Source organism: Eschrichtius robustus, chromosome 9 (genome assembly GCF_028021215.1).
Source record: "Eschrichtius robustus isolate mEscRob2 chromosome 9, mEscRob2.pri, whole genome shotgun sequence".
In the NCBI taxonomy this organism is placed as follows: domain Eukaryota; kingdom Metazoa; phylum Chordata; class Mammalia; order Artiodactyla; family Eschrichtiidae; genus Eschrichtius; species Eschrichtius robustus.
Genome location: NC_090832.1, coordinates 119,118,207 through 119,138,357, shown reverse-complemented (window position 1 = coordinate 119,138,357; position 20,151 = coordinate 119,118,207). Strand labels below are relative to the sequence as shown.

Sequence of the window (20,151 nt, the reverse complement as noted above, 5' to 3'; positions counted from 1 at the left end):
TGCGGCTCTGAATCAAATCAGCAGGGGAGAACTCTTTTTTTTAACCAAGAATATCAACACCCAGAGTTAAGGTGCTTCCTAGTCAACACCGCCATCACAATTTTTTTTTTTTTAAGTACATAAAGAAAAAGCGCGCGCGCGCGCACGCACACACACACACACGCCCACCTGGGCGAAATGCAAACTCCAGCCAGCCTGGGCTGACGTGCAAGCAGTTTTCCTTTTCTAGACGGGAGTGTGGATTTCCCTGGGGAGTCCGTATTTCCCAGGGGAGTCCGTGGCGGTTCCAGGCCGCGGCGCAGCCCTGCTGGGTGCCCGGACGGCGGCCGCCGGGACTTGTTTGCTCCACGCTCTGTCCCCGAGGCTGCCACCCGCCTACGTGCGTCCGTGAGAGGGGAGTGGAGTGGGAGTGCAGGTGAAGGGCTGCTACCCCGGTGATCACCGCGCGCTGGGGTGTGCCCGTCGTGTTATTCACGCCCGGGGCGCCGGGGGGTGAGTTTGAAGGGGAAGAGGCCTATGCATCGTGCGTGTGTGGGCTCTTTGTGTGAGCTCCCAGCTAGACTTCGAGTGGGCCGTGTGTACTCGGGGAATGTGCAGAGGTGGCGATTCCCATGTTCCTCCATTCTCTCCCTGCAGTCTTCTCCCAGGCTTCCTCCGGCTTTCGCTGGAGCAGCCTGTGCGTGGGGCGGAGTGCAGGGGACCGTCGGCCCTGCAAGTTCTTGTCATCATTCTAAAGGCAAGTTCGTAGGCTATCGCGCCTGGTGAAGGGAAGGCCAGGTTAGCAGATGTCAGATCAAATAGGGAAAAGAAGTTTACACTGGCCACACGACCTCCTCCTCTGTTGCGGGCGGTGAATTCCAGGGACGCCGCTCCTGCGTTCCCCTCCGGCCCCCTCCTCCATCCCCAGTAGCTTAAACTTGTGGGAGTAACCCCTGGGCTCCAAGAGGCCAAAAGGTGCAGGACTTGTGCTGAGCGCACAGACGTGTGTAATCCGAACCTTTCCCAAAGCGCTTTTCTGATGCCACAGTGTAAGGTCCCCGCGCTTCCCCCCCGTGCGTCAAGTACGATTTGGCAACCCTTAGTGTCAGGCTCTGCTCTCAGGGCCAAGAGGTGGGGCAGAGCGAGGAGGGGCGGCAAGACCTCGAGAAGGTGCTGGCAGAACGTCAGCCCCGCGTTTGGCCTCCAGCCCCCAGCAGTGCGGGGCGGGGGGAAGCTGACACCCCTTAGTCGCCTTGACCCCGGGGCGTTTTAAGGGCAGAGCTTTCCTTCCGAAGCCTCGACTCGCGACCAAGCTTTGCTCTGGCCCAAGTGAGAAATTTCTACGGTGGATGTAACTCCTGAGCGGCTTCCAATTCTGAGGATCCCTAGGTTTCCTAGCGTTCCTTGCCCTCTCTCTTGGCTCCAGTTAAGCTTCCCAGTTCCGTCCCGAAGCCCCAGGGGAGAAAGACAGGACTGGGAAAGCCATCCCCTCTCTGAGCCCCGCGCAGGCGACCATCCGGGTTTCCAATCGCCGGAGACTGAAAAAGACAGAAGGCGTGCCGCGTGCGCAGACAGTTAGTTAATGGAAACCCTGTAAATCGGTTTTAAGTGCACCCAGGACGGAAGGGGAGGAAGGTGTAGGTGGTGATGATGGGGGATGGGGCTATGACGGGGTGGGGTCAGTCACATCCTTGCATTTCTGAAAACGAGAGTCGCTGACTTCCCTCCCATCGTTCTTAATTTAGAAAAATAAATTTATTAAAGAAAATCGCACGGATAGGGAAACCCGAGCTCCCCAGCCCGCCCCAAGCGGAGGACTGAGCGGATTCCCTTGGCAGTGAACCCGGCTGCGGCTGTCCTCCTCTCCGCTTCCTCCTCCCCCTGCCCTGCCCCCCTCCCTCCTCCCCGGCGGGGCACTGCTACTACGGCGATCGCCACCTCACGCAGAAGGAATGCTCGAAGTATGCACACGTTCCCAAAAGTAGACCTCCTTCACCGCCGGAGGAGCATACATCACCCCGTGGCAGCCGTCCACCTTCTCAGGCGTTTCGTAACCGAGTCAACTGAGAGCTGGGAACAGCCCTCTATTAAGTAGCCCGCGGCGCGGAGCCTCTTTGCACTCGACGAAGGCGAGCCGCCCCAGACGCGTCCGCGCGCCGGCAGCTGCGGTCCCGGGCCGTCTCCGCCTGTCCCGCGGCGCCCGCCTCTCCGCCCGGGATCCCCCTTCTCCTCCTCCGCCCCGGTGGCCCTGCCGCTGCCCGCCTCCGGGCAGCCGCCAGGTGCGCCCGGAGCGCAGCGCCCGACTGCCCGGGCGTGCGCGGGCCACACCGAGGGGCCGGCCTCTACGACGCCGGGAAGCCACTATCGCCGCCGCTACCTCGGTCACCACCGCCTCAGGTCGGTCCGGCCCCGGCACCTCGCCCCTGCCAAAGATAACTCGGGAAACTTGCTTCTAGCCTCTTCCTTGCTCGGTCCTAAGCCACTAAGGAGCCCGAGCGGGGACCGTTTGGTCTTGTGCCTGAGATCTGCCGGGTATTCTGAGCTTTTTGTGATTCGTTTGAGTCATTGAGGGGGAGAGAACTGTGGGTTTTCTGAAGAGCTGATGCAGGGAGGCTGTGCGCGCGTAAAGCACCCCGTTCGATGTTCCAGAGTGTGGAGGGATTTCGTCTGTAGAGGCTTCGTTGAAAATTGACGCAGGGCGCGCCGGCTCCTGGGGTCCCTCAGGGCCTCGCGGCTGCCGCGGGGCCGCACGCGCGCGGGGAAGGTGTTTCAGCGATGCACGGTGCGGAGTTCTTTGCAGGGCCGGCGGAGGGCTCTGCCCCTCGTCGAGGCTGCGTCGGTGCGTGTGGCATCCGGAGACAGACTCCCGGGCGAGTGATCTGCCTCCTTCCTCTGCTTTTCAAAGCATCCCACATGGTGGGTCAGTTCAGCTCTGGGGGACTCAGCCTAGGCCGACTTTATCCAGCTTCTGGAGACGGCTCCCTCCCCCGACCTCTCCCCCCTCAGTGCATAGGTGGACGCCCTACTCAGGGTCGTGGAACCTCTGGGGGGGAGTTTCCATCCCACATCCAAAGAGGGTAGGGATCAGAGAGTTATTTACGGAGCGGGGGCTGTAGCCAGGGAGCAGAAGAGGTACACCAAATCAGGCACCCGCAGGGACCCGCCGGTGGTCCTTTCGGGGCTTTCCGGGACCCCTTTCCCCCCAACTCACCCCGGATTACGTGGTGGAACGCTGAAGTGTGCTGGAACGCCGGGGAGGGACGGGGCAAGAAAGGAAATGAGCGCTAAACTCGGTCCTTGGGTAACGAATGTCAAGGTCGCTGTGGGTGACGCGCAGGAGATCTGGAGGCACCCCGCGGGGTAGGGGTGAGGGTATAATTTCCTTTTTTAACTTGACAAGGGAGTTAAAGGAATTGGCCTTTTCCAGCGGGGAGGGGGGAGGGGACGAGTTGGCAGGAGGAGATGAATCCCGTAAGGCTCCTACCCCTTTCCCCACCCCCGCAATTGACTCATATTCATTCATGAGGGTGAAGTGAGGGAATCCTCGCTGCCACGTAGGGGCGATTTTATGTCTGGGCGTGCTCAATGAAGTGCTGCTAAACATTCATATAAATATTTTGGCTAAAAGGAGAGAAAACTTTTTTTTTTTTTTTTTTTAACATATGGGTGGAATGCCTGGCTGCCTGGCTGAACTGATTCTATGTTCAGATAACCCCGAGACGTGATTCCTTGTGCCGCTGAGTCAGGTAGCCGATAGGTGGCGCTCTAGACCCAGGCGATAGCCCTTCCACTACTCAGGTTTTTGTAGCTAGTGCAGAGGTTAAAAAAAAAAAAAAAAGCGGCACACGGTTTTTTGGTGGGTCGACTGTCAGCCTTTAACTTTTCTCGAGCATGACTGCCAACTGAGTTGGAAATTATTAAAGTTAAGGCCAGATGACGGGACAATGGGCCAGTCCCACCTCTTGCTTTTCACTGATGTAGAAAAGGGTTAGAAATGTCAAACAGTTGTTAATTGGGAAGAAAGAAACTGCTAGAGTTCTTGGATCCCCAGAGCAGCGACAAAAGTTTAATCTTGGCTTCATAAAAAGGTGCTGCGGGCAATTTGGTACGCCTGTTCATCAGACATTTAAAATGCAATTTACACTCAGGCCCAGGAAAGCTGCCCTGATACATTGTGCCAATAATTTGGAAAGACATGTTTGGAGGTTGTCAGTTTCTTTTCTCAAAGAGGGCTCGACCTTTGGCTCATTTTTGGATTCCCAAGCATGACTTCGTTTTTCACGAGGTCTGGTGTGTTGCCTTACAATCATTTATGTACCTCAGAATCGATTCTCTTTTTATGTTTTGCTTCTGGCAGCCTCCCACTTTTAAGTTCGTTGCTAGTAGCTTTTGTCTCTGAATTGGACCTTAGAATATTTTGGAAGATTTCCTTCTACCGACATGGGTTAGGCACCTACAGTGTGCCGGGAACCACAAAAGACGAATAAGACTATTTGTCTTTAAAGAATTAATAACCTAGTTACAGAATCAGGAAAAATCAGTGTAGAATGTATTCTCCTCCTGAGCATACAAACCTGTAATCTTCTGGAACAAATGAACAGTTAAATGAGAAGATTAATTATTACTGAGAATTTTATTTAAAAATGTCTTGGGAAAACAGGAAAGAGTGCTTTGCTTTCTTCTATTGCCTTTCCCTTTTTATTATGTATTTTAGAGTTGTTTTTTTTCCTCCTCCTGAGTAAAAGATTTATCAGCTGTGAAGACAACATAGCTAGCAGGGGGGTCAAGTTTCTCTTGGTCTGTACCTATTTCTGTATAATCCATGTCAGACCTTCAAGAGCCGCATATTTGTAGGCAGAACAAAATGAGGCAAAAAGAGAGTAAAAGAGGTTTATTATACTTTTCCAAATTACCCTGAGACCACTAAAGTACCGTTACCTAAAGAGTTCAGCAGCTAGGATAAAACGGCTGGCCAAATAAAAACCCCAGCTGGAAGAGGCATTTGGTTGAGTCAGGGAAAAGATGACCTCTGAATTAGCCATCACCCAGGGGGATGGAGTTATGTGGGGCGTGGTAAGGCCTTCACCCCGGATGTTAAGCAGGACCAGCCTCCAGGAAAACAGGACCTTCTTTAAACTTGAACTCCCTCTTAGTGCCGTGATTAAACTGCTGCAGATGAACTTGACTTACACTGCTTCACAATAGGCCCATTATATGCTGGTCTGGGCCCTATGGTCATTACGGCAGATCTGGTCGGGTCCTGGCCCGGGTCCAGGCTCCAGTTCTAACCTGGCCCCCGGCCTGCCCGGACCCGGTTCTGATGCCGTCACTGCTTCCTCCCGCAGATCCCTTCATGCGGCTGTGAGCCCCGAGGCCGAGCATGCGGACCAGGCTTCCCCCAGCGCTCGCCGCCCTGGGCGCGGCCCTGCTCCTGTCTTCCATTGAGGCAGAAGGTAAAAGGCTCTTCCCTCCTTCTCCCCCGTGACCATGCAGAAGTCTAGAAAGGAAGGAAGCAGATCTTTCTTGTCTCTGTTGCTTGCTCTGTTTCTCCCTGCGCTTCGTGTTTTCTCCCGGGGTTTCTCTCCTTCGGAGAAACGCCCCCTTCTCTGAGGTCTGTCCACCTCCCAGCTCTCAGGTCCCGCTCTTTCGTATTCTGCTTCAGCCGTTCCGTACAGTGCTGTGTGCCCTCCTCGCTCTGGTCTCTGCGGTGTGCTGTCCGCACTGCCACCGACACGGCCGCCTTCCGGGAGGACCAGCCGTCCGGGAGGGGGCGACGGCTGCACCCAGCGCTGCGGAACGAACACCTCCGGGGGGTCCCCGGGAGCCCCGGAGCGCGGGCGCGCTCGCCCGTGCGCGTGGCTGGTTAGCGCCTGGCTCGGCACGGCGACCTCGGTGACGGCACGCAATAAAAGACTCCAACAGCGCCGGCTCCGCGCCTCTGTGTGTTTTGTGGGGAGTCCAGTCGGCCAGGCGGGCGGTGCAGGCAAATGAGGTAGCAGCCCAGCCGCCCCGGGGCTGGCGGGCCAGCAGGGATCCGGGACGCGGCGTGTGTTCTCGCGGCCCGAGGTCGCCGCTGTCTCTGTCTGGTTCGCTGGGCCACGAGACCCGTGGCCCAAGCCCAGGCCCAGCCCCACGCGAACAGGTTGGGTCCGGGCCAAGGTTCTCAAGCTAGGAAGCTAGCGGGCGCCTGGCAAGCCGGGCACCACCTACCCCTCCCTCCTTCCCTCAGCTCCAGACCTGAGTGCGGAGTCGGTCGGAGGCTCGGAGATGGGTCTCGGGGCCTCAGGGTCTGCAAAACGGCTCAGTACGCTCCAGCCCTTGGAAAACGAAAGACTTCTGCTAGAGTTTTAACCTTGTTTTAGGCTTGCTGCGGTGTGCACGTGATGCCTTCCTTTCTCAGCATTCGCGGAACAAGCCCTTTCTGTATATTGACCCAAGAGGGGCTTCTGTGTCCTCTCAGTTATCGTTGGAGACCTGATAAACTAGATTTATTGTTCTGCAAGGTAAATGGGGGTAATACCATAAAAGACATCTTAAAAATGTATACTTTTATCCAATGCAGAAATGCCCCCGATGAAATTAAGGGAGAAGAGCAATACTTCTGTGTGGGTCAGTGTGGAAGGGGGGTAAGGTGGGGGGGTTTGTGTTTCTTAGAGGCTGTGGGGAAGTAGAGCTGTTTCATGACCACACTGAGATTTTCAAAAACTTTTCTATTGTGTTTGATTCTCTAGTTCGAGACTGCAGATACAAAAAACTAAGACTGGGCAAAGCAGAGAGTCTTCAAAATGTACGACTTGTTCAGAAAAGTGAGGGAAACTTGCTGGCTCTTCTTATCTGATTAATACTTTATGAATGTAGAGGCTTTTCAAAGTGGCCTCTGTGAAGTAATATTCAGATGAGATTGCCTTTAATGTTCCTTTCTATGTCGTTGTTAGGAAGGAATTTCACTTGAGGAACTTCTGGAAGCCCTACTGAAGATATTTTTAGATAATTCACTAAAGTGGCATATTTATTGCTCATTAAGAGAATAGTTATTTGAAAAGCAGAAAAGGTTGAGAATTCTTAGGACCAGAATTGGGTTGGAAATGATGTAAATGGAAAAAAATCAGTTCTGAATTGGATAATGGCTGGTTAGCAAAGTGCAGTTGAAAAGAACATTTTACTCTCTACATTACTGATTGTTTCCGTATTTCTCATAATTTATCTTTTAGATTTGTATTTATTTCCACATCATACAGCTCTTTCTTTTGCTTTCTTAAGCTGTTTCTCTTCTTGTCTGTCACCCCCTTAGGCCAGCGTTTAATAATGATCTTTTTGTAAGATGTATTATTTGGAGGGGGCCTTATTCTAGTTTGGCCCTGTCAAATAGAAATAGATTGTGAGCCACAAATGCAAGCTACATTTGTAACTTAAAATCTTCTGGTTGTGACATTAAAAAAGGAAAAAGTAGCAGGAGAAATTAATCTTTATAACATATTTCACTTAACCTAATATATCCATAATATTACCATTTTAACGTGTAATCAATATAAAAATTATTAGTAAGATATTTTGCATTCTTTGTAACTAAGTCTGAAATGGGGTATGTAGGTTATGCTTGCAGCGCATTTCATCTGGACTGGCCACATTTCAAGCACTTGACAGCCACGTGGGGCTCGTGGCTCCAGTACTGGACCGCAAAGCTCGGGTGTTAATTACTAAGTGGCCCCAGGAGCCTGGGAAGGGCTAACAAAGTTTGTGGCCAAGGCCCTTCTGGGGACGATGGGCTGCAAACAGAATTTCTCTGAAGTATTTCTGATGGCACATTTCAAAAATTCAACTCGCAGCCCTGCTTTTTGATATGTTATTTTGATTTTAGTTCAAAAGTAGCCATCGCGGAGGGTGGGAGGGAGACGCAGGAGGGAGGAGATATGGGGATGTATGTATATGTATAGCTGATTCACTTTCTTATAAAGCAGAAACTAACACACCATTGTAAAGCAATTATACTCCGATAAAGATGTTAAAAAAAAAAAAGAGTACATTAAAAAAAAAAAAAAGTGCCATTGCTACTTTTCTTTCCCTTTTGCAACTCATACTTGTACTCTTGTATTCATACTATTTTCCAGTCAATTTCTACTTACTTTTTTTTATATGTTGAAGCTCAGTACCTTTAATTAAAAGGTTTTGGCATTCGCTTTTTGCATTGCTCCTTTTTTATAGGGGTACCACCTTTGTCATATTGTTTTCTTCTACCTACTTATACAAGGAACTTTATTTTTCATAATACAGTATTTGTTCCATAGAAATAAGAGTGAAAATGATTTTTTTTTGCTTTTAATATTTGTAATTTTTAGCTACAGCATAGACTTTATTAACCTTATAACCTGGCCAGTGCTCTGTAAGATCTAGAATGTGTGACTTATTTTTGGTTCCTGTATCATATAATATGTAAATTGCCATTTAGAAAGTTTAACACTTTGCATTTAAAGGTTAATGGCCAGTGTTCCCTGAGAATTAGACACCTTTCTAGTTAATCTAGAATTTGAGATGAACATATGTTTTGTAAAAAACAGAGTTGTAATTTTAGTAAGTCTGATTTGTAGTTCATAATATATAATGAATGACTGGATATTTTTAATTCATCAGTGAGTTGAAGTCATAAGCTTTAATTATCTTACGTCTAGGTTAAGAGGCTAATTAATGTATATTTCTATAATCCTGTGTCTAACTTATGTTCTAACAGAAATTTCAAACTCGACGGGAACTTATAGATCATCTATTCTAATTCTCTCATTTTCCAAATGAGAAAATGAGGACCAGAGAAGCTGAATAACTCAGTCAACTAACCTGATTGCCTAGGGACAAGGCATAGACAAGACCCAGGTCTTCTAGTCCTGGTTTCGTGCTAGTTTGCCCACACTGTGCTGCTTTCTTGCTTGAAGACGGGTCAACCCAGTCAGTTTCATGAAAGGATGCATTTTGTAATCTGTACAGAATAATTTATTACTTGTCTAAAATATGAACTTTTCAACTGCTTATTTTTGGTATCTTATAAACACAGACGAAATGAGTATCTGTATCATGGCAGAGATCATTAAATTTATACTAGCTTTGGACGGAAAATATAAATTAATGCATACTGAATATAGTAAAACCACACTTTGTGCACTTCTCAAGGTTTCTGCCATTAAGGTAGTACCCTTCTCAGTGTTGCTATCACAGAGATTAGACTAAAGGTCTTACTAGTTCATCAAGATGATATTTCAGTAGTGTGTTCTCACTTTTCCTTTACCTTTAATACATTTTATACACTTGCCAGATCTTACTAGACTTATCTCCTCCCACCTGTCTGTCCGTCCATCCATCCATCCATCCATCCATCCATCCATCCATCCATCCATCTCTGGGTAAACTTTTATGTCTTCCTCTTGGGTGCCATAATTAAAAACAATGTTTTGTAAAAAAAATTATATATCAAGATAGATACTTTGGTTTCAAAATTGCTTGAACAAGTTGTAAAGTTAATATACCAAATTCTATCTGTATCTGAATTAGAGATGTCTAAATAGCACATATTTATTGTTGACCAGGCATCAAATAAAGGTTTTTTGTAGAGTAGAGAAATACTTATGTATATTTTAATAGGCAAATACATATCAATATTGGTTTCTAAAGTTAATCTTTCACTCAAATATTTCTTAGTTTTTACATTTAAGCCAGTATGGTAGGAAACTGTATGCTCTGGAGTCAGACTATGGGATCAAAATTTTGCTGCTTATTAGCTGTGTTAAACCTTCCGAATTTCACTGACTCATCCGTGAATCAGGGATAATTAGGCCACTCTTCTGGGTGATCATGAGAAAAGAAGGAGACGATATATAAAGTGACTAGCTCTCTGCCTGTCACAGAAGAGACACTCAGCAAATGCTAGCTATAATTATTCCTAAAAAGTCCTAAGTCCTGCCAATTTATGTAAGGAAGATATTAGCAGAATGCAGCTTTCCTAGCATAGCTTTTTGATAACAAAAAGCATTATTCATAAACATGAACTTAAGCTGCTAGTGTTATGAATACTTAAAATTTTAGTTTCTTCACTCTCAGTATTCAGTTTTGTGAATATCTATCTGATTGCTATCTTATTTATTTATAATTTTACTTCTATTTGTCTTCGTTCAGATTCTTACTCTACACAACTATGACTCTTTACAATCATAATCCCTATGTAGATTGTTCATTTTAGAAATATTCTGGCATCTGCGTAGACGCCGCTTGTAACAATGCAAGGGCAGTTGTGAATTATTTTTATATAAAATAGAAGATTTTCAAAGTTAATGAAAATACATTTCGCATTGATTCAAGTTGACAGGGGTCCACACTCACACCTGCTTCATTATCTTTTTTCATGAAACAAACAAGCAAAATATATAAACAGAATGGCAAGCCCAAAAGGTTTCACAAGTGATAAAAGTGGCAAGAAGAAAAGTGGAAAGGGCTCTCTGTTGTACACATTGCTGGTCGACCATTCTTCCCTACTTTTGATCCCCAAGTACCACATCTGAGTTTCTATAAACACCTTAAAATCCTCTGAAATGTTAAAGACTTTTCCCAACAGTCAATTTTTCAGTTTTTCTGGAATCCTGGTCATTTGGAAATCAACAAGGTGGGCTGCTGCTGCCCTTCAGCAGTTTTAACCTAATGTCTGCTGCTTCAGGTCAATTTCCTTGCAAGGTTGGTGGTACTGTTTTTCCATGTACTGATATTTTTTAAAAGCATGCTCAGGCCAGTTGCGTCTGCCTTTGCATTAAATTTGTCCTGAGCCATTGCTACTGGAACAATATTTTATAATGATATTCTTAATACCTACTGTCCTATTAACATCTGTTGCATGCTTGTTCTACTAAGTGATGACTACCAGTAAACCTCGCAAAACGGTTACAGACAGCAGAATGTTGAATAATTAAACTATGCATGTAGATTAATAGTCTAATCTCACTGCCTGTGTATGGATAGTAAGAAAATAACATGCATTCCATTAGTAGCGTATCCGATAAAAATAAAAAGCCATCTCCTACAGTTGGAAGCAGCAGTTCATTAAAGCAAATGTTTGCTTAATTTGTATAATTTCCATTAAAATGTGCTATTAATATTACATAAAATCCCTAACCCCAGTTAAATTCTATGACTCATGTCTCAAAGCTACTGCTATAGTTCAATTGACCTTTAGGAAAACCTAAAAGGAGACTGTAATCTCTCAAAACAGAGACAAAAATTCTGACTCACAAGGAATACTTTCAATCTGAAACACTTTAAGAAGAGTATGGCGGAAAGTCATCTTATTGTGTTGACCTGCTTCAAGAGTAATAATTTTTAATGCATCGACCATGCACTGACAGTGAGTCAGTACAGTGCTGCATGATGAGGCATGAACACTGCAGAGAGAATATCATTATAAAATATTTCTGGAATGTCTTTGTGTAATGACTATTGTACATGGAGGCTTTCGTTCATTGTGGGAAACTAAAAACAAGTCAACATTTCATTGACACATGCATGATGCTGTACAGTTTTGTATGCAAACTATTGCTCTCTGTACTTTTCAATTATTCCTGTCATTGACTTCTCCAAGATTTATGCACAGTCATGTCTTCAGATTGCTGATCCTTCCTCACTATTTTCTTTAAGTTCTGTAAATAAATGTCCATAAATATACATTGATGTTGTCTTTTCATAATTAACCATTGTTTTGTAAAGGACCATACTGGCATTTTAATTTAAAATGCCACTTCTAGTATGGAGTATACCTGCTGCAAAGGAAAATAACAGTGTTGGTTTACACCTTGCAAACGTACAGCAAATTGGTGTAAACAGGCAGAATGTTTGTTAGTTTTATAAACATCTGTGTATCACTCTTTATATACTTATAAATGATTGACATCCCTTATTACTATTTTTGGATATTGGTCTATATGAATACAAATATACATTTAAATGTATATTTCCTTGTGAGACATAACGGTGCTAAATTTCCCATGATTCCTCCTTTTTATTAAAACACATTTTTCATCTCTGCCACAGATTGAGAATTATCAAACAAAAATTAATAACAAGGCAATGATGCAGAGAATGAACCAAAATATCATTGATTCTTTTCCACATCATGGAAAAAATGTATTATGTCAGTGTTCTCACTTAACCTCTGTGGTTGTAAGCAGGTTGTGATTTGGCATGCTTATTCAAAATGCACTCAGCATGTATCGAAAATTCCTTAAATGTTATGTGAATTGTTTGCATATGTGGTTATTATATGTGATTTCATTGTACCTGTATGTACTTGTATCCAAATATGTTTCTATTTTGCTTGATTTTGCTGGCCATTCTTGGATGACCTAGCAACTCAAGAATCCAAAGTGTTTTGTGCTGTCTTCTGTAATATGTATACTCTCTGATGTTTTGTCACATCTTGTCAGCTTTTAATTTTATTCTTGTCCAACAAGATATCTTTTATATTTGTTGGAAACAAATTTATGCAAAGACAATTTTAGTAAGCTTTGCTCAACACAATTCTTTATTAATTAAATTGACCGTTTTGTGACGTTGGAAAATGTAACTGATATCAACTCTCTCTCTTGCAGTTGACCCACCTTCAGACTTGAATTTTAAAATTATAGATGAAAATACTGTTCATATGTCATGGGCAAGACCACCTGATCCAATTGTGGGTTTCAAAATAACAGTGGACTCCACAACGGGTAAGTTTTGAGATGTTGGGATTTTAGGACAGAGACATCAAAGGTGATATAATCTGATCTTTTGCCCTCCTTCCATTTCATTATGAGGAAGCCAGGATTTAGAAAACCTGAGGGGTTTACCTAATGTCGCAAGATATTTGGTGGACTCAGATCTCCAGATTTCCAGCCCAGTACCCATTATTATATTTTTATAGTGTTAGCTTTATTAACTTGGCTTGCTGTGCTAAGCTGTTGTTACTAAAAATAGACTTTTTTCCCCCCTGATCAGAATATTGCTGGTAATCTTTGATTTTATAAAATAGAATGATCACTTCTTGACATTCTTCTTGAATCACTTGATCTGTCCAACACTTCAAGTGACAAGTGATGAAGTGAGTTGTTACGCCTTGCCCAGTGTCCTGCACACTTCGGTACTCAGGATACAGATTCTGGGATGGTGGTGAGCTGCCATGATGGAAGACAAGGATTTACTAGATAGATTCTGTAGATCCTAAGGCTAAGAGTCTTTGAAAGAAGAAAACTTGTTTGCTTGTTCTCAAAAGTTTTCTTTAGCATTCATGATGTTGCCCAAGTGTGGAGAACCCATTTCTGTTGATTAACTTTTATTTCTAATGTGGAATGGGAAAATAACCATTTTTACTAGCACTGGCCAAGTGGTAGGAAGAGGTCTGTATTGGCTGACAGAAGCGATAGATGATGTCAACATGACTTAGCACCAGAGCTGTGTTTACATACTTATGGCCTTTAAAAAATACCACTGATTTTAAATGCTGATTTATCAGGGGATGGGGAAGCTGTATTTTTCTCCCATATGATCCAAGAACTTAAAAAGTGATCAAGAATTTACTTTTTATTCCTTGAATAGTTTCTTCCCAAATATATTTGCCGTTAACTATTTCATTTATTCCAAAGCAGAAAAACAGTTGAAAAAGAGTTCATCTGGTTTCCAGATGTTGGAAATGACTGACTCCTATACCTTAAAAACTGACACTGGGACCATCCAACCTAGCAGAGCCCTGGTGTCTTGTTTTCCCATGGGGGCCCTGGTGGGTTCTGCAATGCTCCACACGTAAACCTGGAGCATTTCTCAGGGTTCTTTTACACTCGTTACCTTTTTTGATTATTTATGTTTTGATGAAAATTTAATATGTCTAAGAATTTTAAAAGTCACTTAGTCCCTAAGAACTACTGTGTTTCCTGATTGAATTGAGCATTATCATAATCCAGAAGGAAGTACATAATCGTCAATATATAAGGAAACGCTCAGTACACTGTACCTTGAAATGTTTGATACCTAGTTAAGTCAATTCAGAGGACCATGGTTACCCATTAGAGTATGCTCCCATCCCCCGCTGGAGTATGGAAGATGCACTTCTTCTGTAGAAGAGGATGCTGTCTCCCAGTAGATGTTCCTTTTAGCCTATGGGGTTTGTTGTCTTTGAGTTGATTTTCAGCCCTTCTTTTTCTTTCAGTGCTCTCCTCCAGTGCATCATTTAATGTTAAATTATTTTCTGCTTTATATCTCATTTGTAAAAAAATTTGTTATCTACCATTAATATTCAAAAATAATGAGAGATTTTTGTTTGATATTCTGGTATATCTTTAATCTAGAGGAAGGCTTGAGTCCTCAAACAAATATGGAATACGATTGTAACAAGTAAAGGCAATGCCAGTCCATTTATTGAATTTCTAGAATTCAAAATGTTTGTTTTGGAAGGCAGTAAAAAATAACGTTTGGGTATTCTAAAAAAAATGTATATTTTGAATCTTCAGATTTTGAGTATATGTTATGTTATATGTGAAAAAAGTTTTGTTGCATTGATGTTTTTCTTTCTATGTTTGCAGATGGGCCCACTAAAGAATTTACCCTTGCAGCTAGTACCACTGAAACTTTATTAACAGAGCTTATACCTGAAATAGAGTATGTGGTGACAATCACTTCATATGATGAAGTAGAAGAAAGTGTACCAGTTATAGGCCAATTAACAAGTAAGCACACATATAAAGTACTTTTATACCTTATATTTTGCCTTATATTCTCCAACTTATATTTTATACCTTATATTCTCCAACTTTCAAATTTAAGTTGTTATTATGCAGAGTTAATTTATATCCATATTAACTCTTCTTTCAATGATCCTAGATGTTAGTAGCTGTGAGTAATTCATTCCTGATTTATAATCCTGGTCTCTGGAAACAGCAGGAATATTATGAATGAAAACTGTTAAAAACATTAGGCTTTGCCAGACAACAATGTTAATATCCATTTTGAAATATATCTAAAATCTCACTAAAAATAATTTATTTGCCAGGAAATGCTTATTTGGCTGTATTCTCTGACCAGCTGGGAATGGACCATACATTTGAAAGACAACGTACTTATTTTCTTCTTAGGAAGTATTTGTATGGGTCCATTTCTTTTTGTAATAATCAAGTTTTGATTCAGTTCAAACAGGTGGCCCGATAAAGCCAGGGGAGAAGAAACCTGGAAAAACAGAGATACAAAGTAAGCATTTCCCTTAATATTTGTGCTTGGCTTTGCAGAAGTTATAAATGTAATATAAAGGAGGTGTTCCAACTAGGTGCATAGTTTGATCTCACTCCTATATTAATTTCTTTTTTTTTTTTTAATGTGGGCAAATATAAGACTTTATTTCTTAATTTCTTTAATAAATGTAAGATTGTTTAAAGCAGTAATTGTAACATTGTATTGTTGAGTTTATAGCATACATAGATACAATATATATGATGATAATAGCCAAAAAGAAGTGGGGGCAGGTAGAATGAAGTTCTTCTGGAGCGCAGTTACTATATTTTACTGGAATTAAATCAGTAGTAACCTGAAGAATACTGTGATACATTGAAGATGCATACTGCAATTCCAAGAACAACCACTAAGAATAAATAAGTAATCAAAAATACAGCTAAAAATAAAATAAAATGGTACACCTAAAAATATTTGTTTAACACAAAAGAAGAAAGTAAAAGGGAACAGATGCTTTGTACTATCTTTGTAACTTTTCTGTAAATCTGAAACTATTCTAACATAAAATTTTTTTTTTCTGAGATATACATTTTAAAGTAATAACTAGAATTATGACTTATAACATTATATGATTAATGATATATTAATTTCTGTAAGCTTTATCTACAAGAAGTACAGGCAATGTAATAGTAATGTATGACTAAGTGGTTATAACACCTACGTTCTGACTTTCTAACCATTCATTCTGTGTACTAAATATTCTTTTTACTGGGAGTGTTTTCAATTTGTGTGTGTCCAGGTTCCCCTGCAGGATTTTGGCAGTAGGTGAAAAACAAAGCTCATCATTGGACTTAACTCCTTTCTCAAAGACAAACTATAGAAATAGGTGGTAGCTCAGGGATACATGGGAACTATAAGGCTGGACCACAAGGGAGATGCCCTCACAGTGTTTTCAGCAATTCCATTGCCATGAAAATGTATTTCTAGGTCTCTGTATGTGTTATGCTTATTTCTAGGGTGTTTACATGGGCTGAGTTGGTGCAGTTGTAACCGTTTCCAGAGTCTCTGTAAGACGTCTCTGATAAGTCGATGCATTTGTAATCAAATGAAAACAATTTTATTGTCTGGTTTTGTGGCTTCTAGCCCCTTTTGGTCTTACACTGCTTTGTGTGACTTGCTGGGATGGAGCCTTGAAGGGTTTCTTGGACTTCTAATTTTGCCACCTTGTAAATTGGATTTATGACTCAGGATAACAATAAAAAGATTGTGAACATGAAGTTCCCTTTATCCTGAATTTTTCCCTCCAGATCACTGTTTATAATTCTTTTTGAGGTCTAATCATCTGAAGCGAAGTTTATAGTATGCAGTTACAATGCAAATATTTTCCCTGAATCATCAATATTTATTCTAAATCAAAGCATTATTCTAAATATTGACTTTCAGTAGGCTTCAATTGGCCCATTAAATAGTATGCAAAAATTATTTAGGCATGCAACTTGTAGTGGCTTGCAAATTTCCCAGGACCTTTCCTCCTCTTCCTAGCCAAATACTTCTCTTATTATCTACCAGCTGACTGCAGGGACAAAAATATCTTCAGAAAATTCACTCAGCTTTGCCTTATGAATACAGATTTTCGTAAAAACCAACCTGTTTCCCCCTCCCCACCTGACCACAGAGAGAGGGAATAATATGTTTGGTTATAAAGGCCAATTGTTGTATTTTTAGTGATTTAAGGGCACTACATATATTTTTACTTTTGAATGAAAATGTTTTCCCCCTGTTTTGTTTAGTACAAGAAGGTTTTAGTTGTCAAATTTAAATACATTGTTAATTAGGACAAGGTATTATGGCTATTTTGCATCACATTTATGCTTGTTGGTACTTCTGTTAAGACTCCATTAACCCTCTAGACTAACCAGCTGCAAACTTTAGACAATTATATTATAAAATGCAGGAGAATGTTAAAAAAGATTTGCTCTTTTCTTCAACCCTACCGCATTTGCTTAAATGGTACAGCAATTGTTTTGTATTTATTGATCTCAGAATACCAAGAATGAAAACACTTTGCTTACATTTCTTTTGTATGTCTCCTAGATATTTTATATAGTTTTTACTTGGAGAAAAGAGTGAGGATATAGTTATAAAAACAGACAAATCAATAGCAACAATACTTGGGTCACAGGCTCTTGGAGAATAGGTCATATACGTATCTAGTCTTGCACAATGTCTTATACAACAGTTTAAAGACATATAGTTGCAGAAATGCATGTTCACGAAGGTACTGAAAATGCTTCTATGTGTGCCAGTAAAGTTTTACACTCTTTTGTGCATGTCAGTTGCGGGTAAAGAACAATGTGAAAAGTTCTAATGAACAAAACGATTTTAGGAGCCAACCTTTTTGCCATGTTAGTTTGTATTCCTTAATGCTAGATAGATTTATTAGTGTGTCATTTAAAAACTATATCACATGTATTTCAGAATGCTCTGTCAGTGCCTGGACTGATTTAGTGTTCCTTGTGGATGGCTCATGGAGTGTGGGAAGAAATAATTTCAAGTACATTTTAGACTTCATTGCTGCTCTTGTGTCTGCGTTTGACGTTGGGGAAGAGAAGACAAGGGTTGGAGTTGTTCAGTACAGCTCTGACACCAGGACGGAATTTAACTTAAATCAGTACTACCAACGGGACGAGCTGCTTGCTGCAATTAAAAAAATCCCATACAAAGGTGGCAACACAATGACAGGTATGTTTTTACAAATTGTGGTATTGTGTTTTTTTCTTTTTTTAAATTAATTAATTAATTTATTTATTTTTGGCTGTGTTGGGTCTTCGTTTCTGTGCGAGGGCTTCCTCTAGTTGCGGTGAGCAGGGGCCACTCTTCCTCGCGGTGCGCGGGCCTCTCACTATCGCGGCCTCTCTTGTTGCGGGGCACAGGCTCCAGACGCGCAGGCTCAGTAGGTGTGGCTCACGGGCCCAGTTGCTCCGTGGCATGTGGGATCTTCCCAGACCAGGGCTCGAACCCGTGTTCCCTGCATTGGCAGGCGGATTCTCAACCACTGCACCACCAGGGAAGCCCCTGTGGTATTGTTTAAGATAAATGAAATGTCTGTTTGGGAAAGAAATGATGCATTGCACAAACTATCATATGTTAAATAATTTTGAAATTAATCCCATAGCTTTTTTTTTTTTAACATCTTTATTGGAGTATAATTGCTTTACAATGGTGTGTTAGTTTCTGCTTTATAACAAAGTGAATCAGTTATACATATACATATGTTCCCATATCTCTTCCCTCTTGCATCTCCCTCCCTCCCACCCTCCCTATCCCACCCCTCTAGGTGGTCACAAAGCACCGAGCTGATCTCCCTGTGCTATGCGGCTGCTTCCCACTAGTTATCTATTTTACATTTGGTAGTGTATATATGTCCATGCCACTCTCTCACTTTGTCACATCTTACCCTTCCCCCTCCCCATATCCTCAAGTCCATCCTCTAGTAGGTCTGTGTCTTTGTTCCCGTCTTGCCACTAGGTTCTTCATGACCATTTTTTTTTTCCCCTTAGATTCCATATATATGTGTTAGCATATTGTATTTGTTTTTCTCCTTCTGACTTACTTCACTCTGTATGACAGACTCTAACTCCATCCACCTCACTACAAATAACTCCATTTCGTTTCTTTTTATGGCTGAGTAATGTTCCATTGTATATATGTGCCACATCTTCGTTATCCATTCATCCGATGATGGACACTTAGGTTGCTTCCATGTCCTGGCTATTGTAAATAGAGCTGCAATGAACATTTTGGTACATGACTCTTTTTGAATTATGGTTTTCTCAGGGTATATGCCCAGTAGAATCCCATAGCTTTTGAGTTTGGTAAAATTGTGTCACGTGGAACTGAACATATTTCTTTTTCATTTCAGGGGAAGCCATTGATTACTTAATTAAAAATACTTTCACGGAATCTGCTGGAGCAAGAGTTGGCTTTCCCAAAGTGGCAATTATTATTACAGATGGCAAATCCCAGGACGAAGTGGAAATTCCAGCAAGAGAGCTTCGAAGTATTGGGGTTGAAGTTTTCTCTTTGGGTAGGTCAAGTTTGGTTAAGTATTTTCATTTTAGAACGACTTTAATACTTAATGGCCAGGAAGATGAAGGGTTGATTCCTCAAAGAAGGATTCTTTCTCAAGGAAGGAAAGCAGTTTTTACTGCGTTTGATAGTGTAGTGTTAATCCAAATCATTTTTGAGTAGAAGTTCTGCTTATCTATTTCTCTCACGTAACTCCTTTAGCGTATGCATTAAGTAAGGCGGTATTCACATTCTTTGTCAACACTCTGCTTTTCAGTGAATGCTGCGCCAGTGATTCTAATAAAGATCCTCCTTGTATTATCATTAAGTGTTTTTTATGTTTCGTCTCTTACGTAACACTTGAAGAATTCAGAGGGTTCCAGCTCATTCAGGACTCTGGAAGAAAAACGTATTATCTTTACAGATGGCAGGGACAAATGATGGCATGGTTGGCATGAGAGCCCACTCTGTTTTACCAACCAGTCTTTTGCCTCTTTGGCCATGTTACGTGAAATGGGAAAGTGCTTTTGTCATTTCAACAGTTGCGCATTCATTAGGACGCAAAACAATTCCAGTTTATGACTGAATAGGACTTGAAAATGTCTTTACTTCCCACATTTCCCTTCCCATATCCTTGTCCTTTTTTTTTTTTTTTTTCAGGCATTAAAGCTGCAGATGCAAAAGAACTCAAACAAATCGCCTCCACACCTTCACTAAATCACGTTTTCAACGTGGCCAACTTCGATGCGATTGTGGATATTCAGAATGAGATCATCTCCCAGGTGTGCTCAGGTGTGGATGACCAGCTTGGTGAATTGGTTAGTGGAGAAGAAGGTGAGTGAATTGTTGGGTGTTCCCATGTGTCCCCCTTTTCCATTACTTGAGAGC

At 42.4% G+C, this 20,151-nt stretch overlaps 1 protein-coding gene across 4 annotated transcripts in view; it reads left to right on the top strand.

Moving 5' to 3' along the window:
• The first annotated feature begins 2,032 nt into the window (after window positions 1–2,032).
• Window positions 2,033–20,151, top strand: part of COL12A1 (collagen type XII alpha 1 chain) — a 116,247-nt gene continuing 98,128 nt past the window's right edge. For 3 of the 4 annotated variants that reach the window (XM_068551626.1, XM_068551625.1, XM_068551627.1), the window contains exons 1-8: window positions 2,033–2,376; window positions 5,325–5,432; window positions 12,594–12,710; window positions 14,556–14,699; window positions 15,157–15,216; window positions 17,674–17,937; window positions 19,118–19,282; window positions 19,924–20,097. In XM_068551626.1, coding sequence (XP_068407727.1) covers window positions 5,360–5,432; window positions 12,594–12,710; window positions 14,556–14,699; window positions 15,157–15,216; window positions 17,674–17,937; window positions 19,118–19,282; window positions 19,924–20,097 — 997 coding nt within the window. In that variant the 5' untranslated portion in view covers window positions 2,033–2,376; window positions 5,325–5,359. The remainder of the gene's footprint in view (window positions 2,377–5,324; window positions 5,433–12,593; window positions 12,711–14,555; window positions 14,700–15,156; window positions 15,217–17,673; window positions 17,938–19,117; window positions 19,283–19,923; window positions 20,098–20,151) is intronic. The other variant, XM_068551628.1, reaches the window with a different exon arrangement.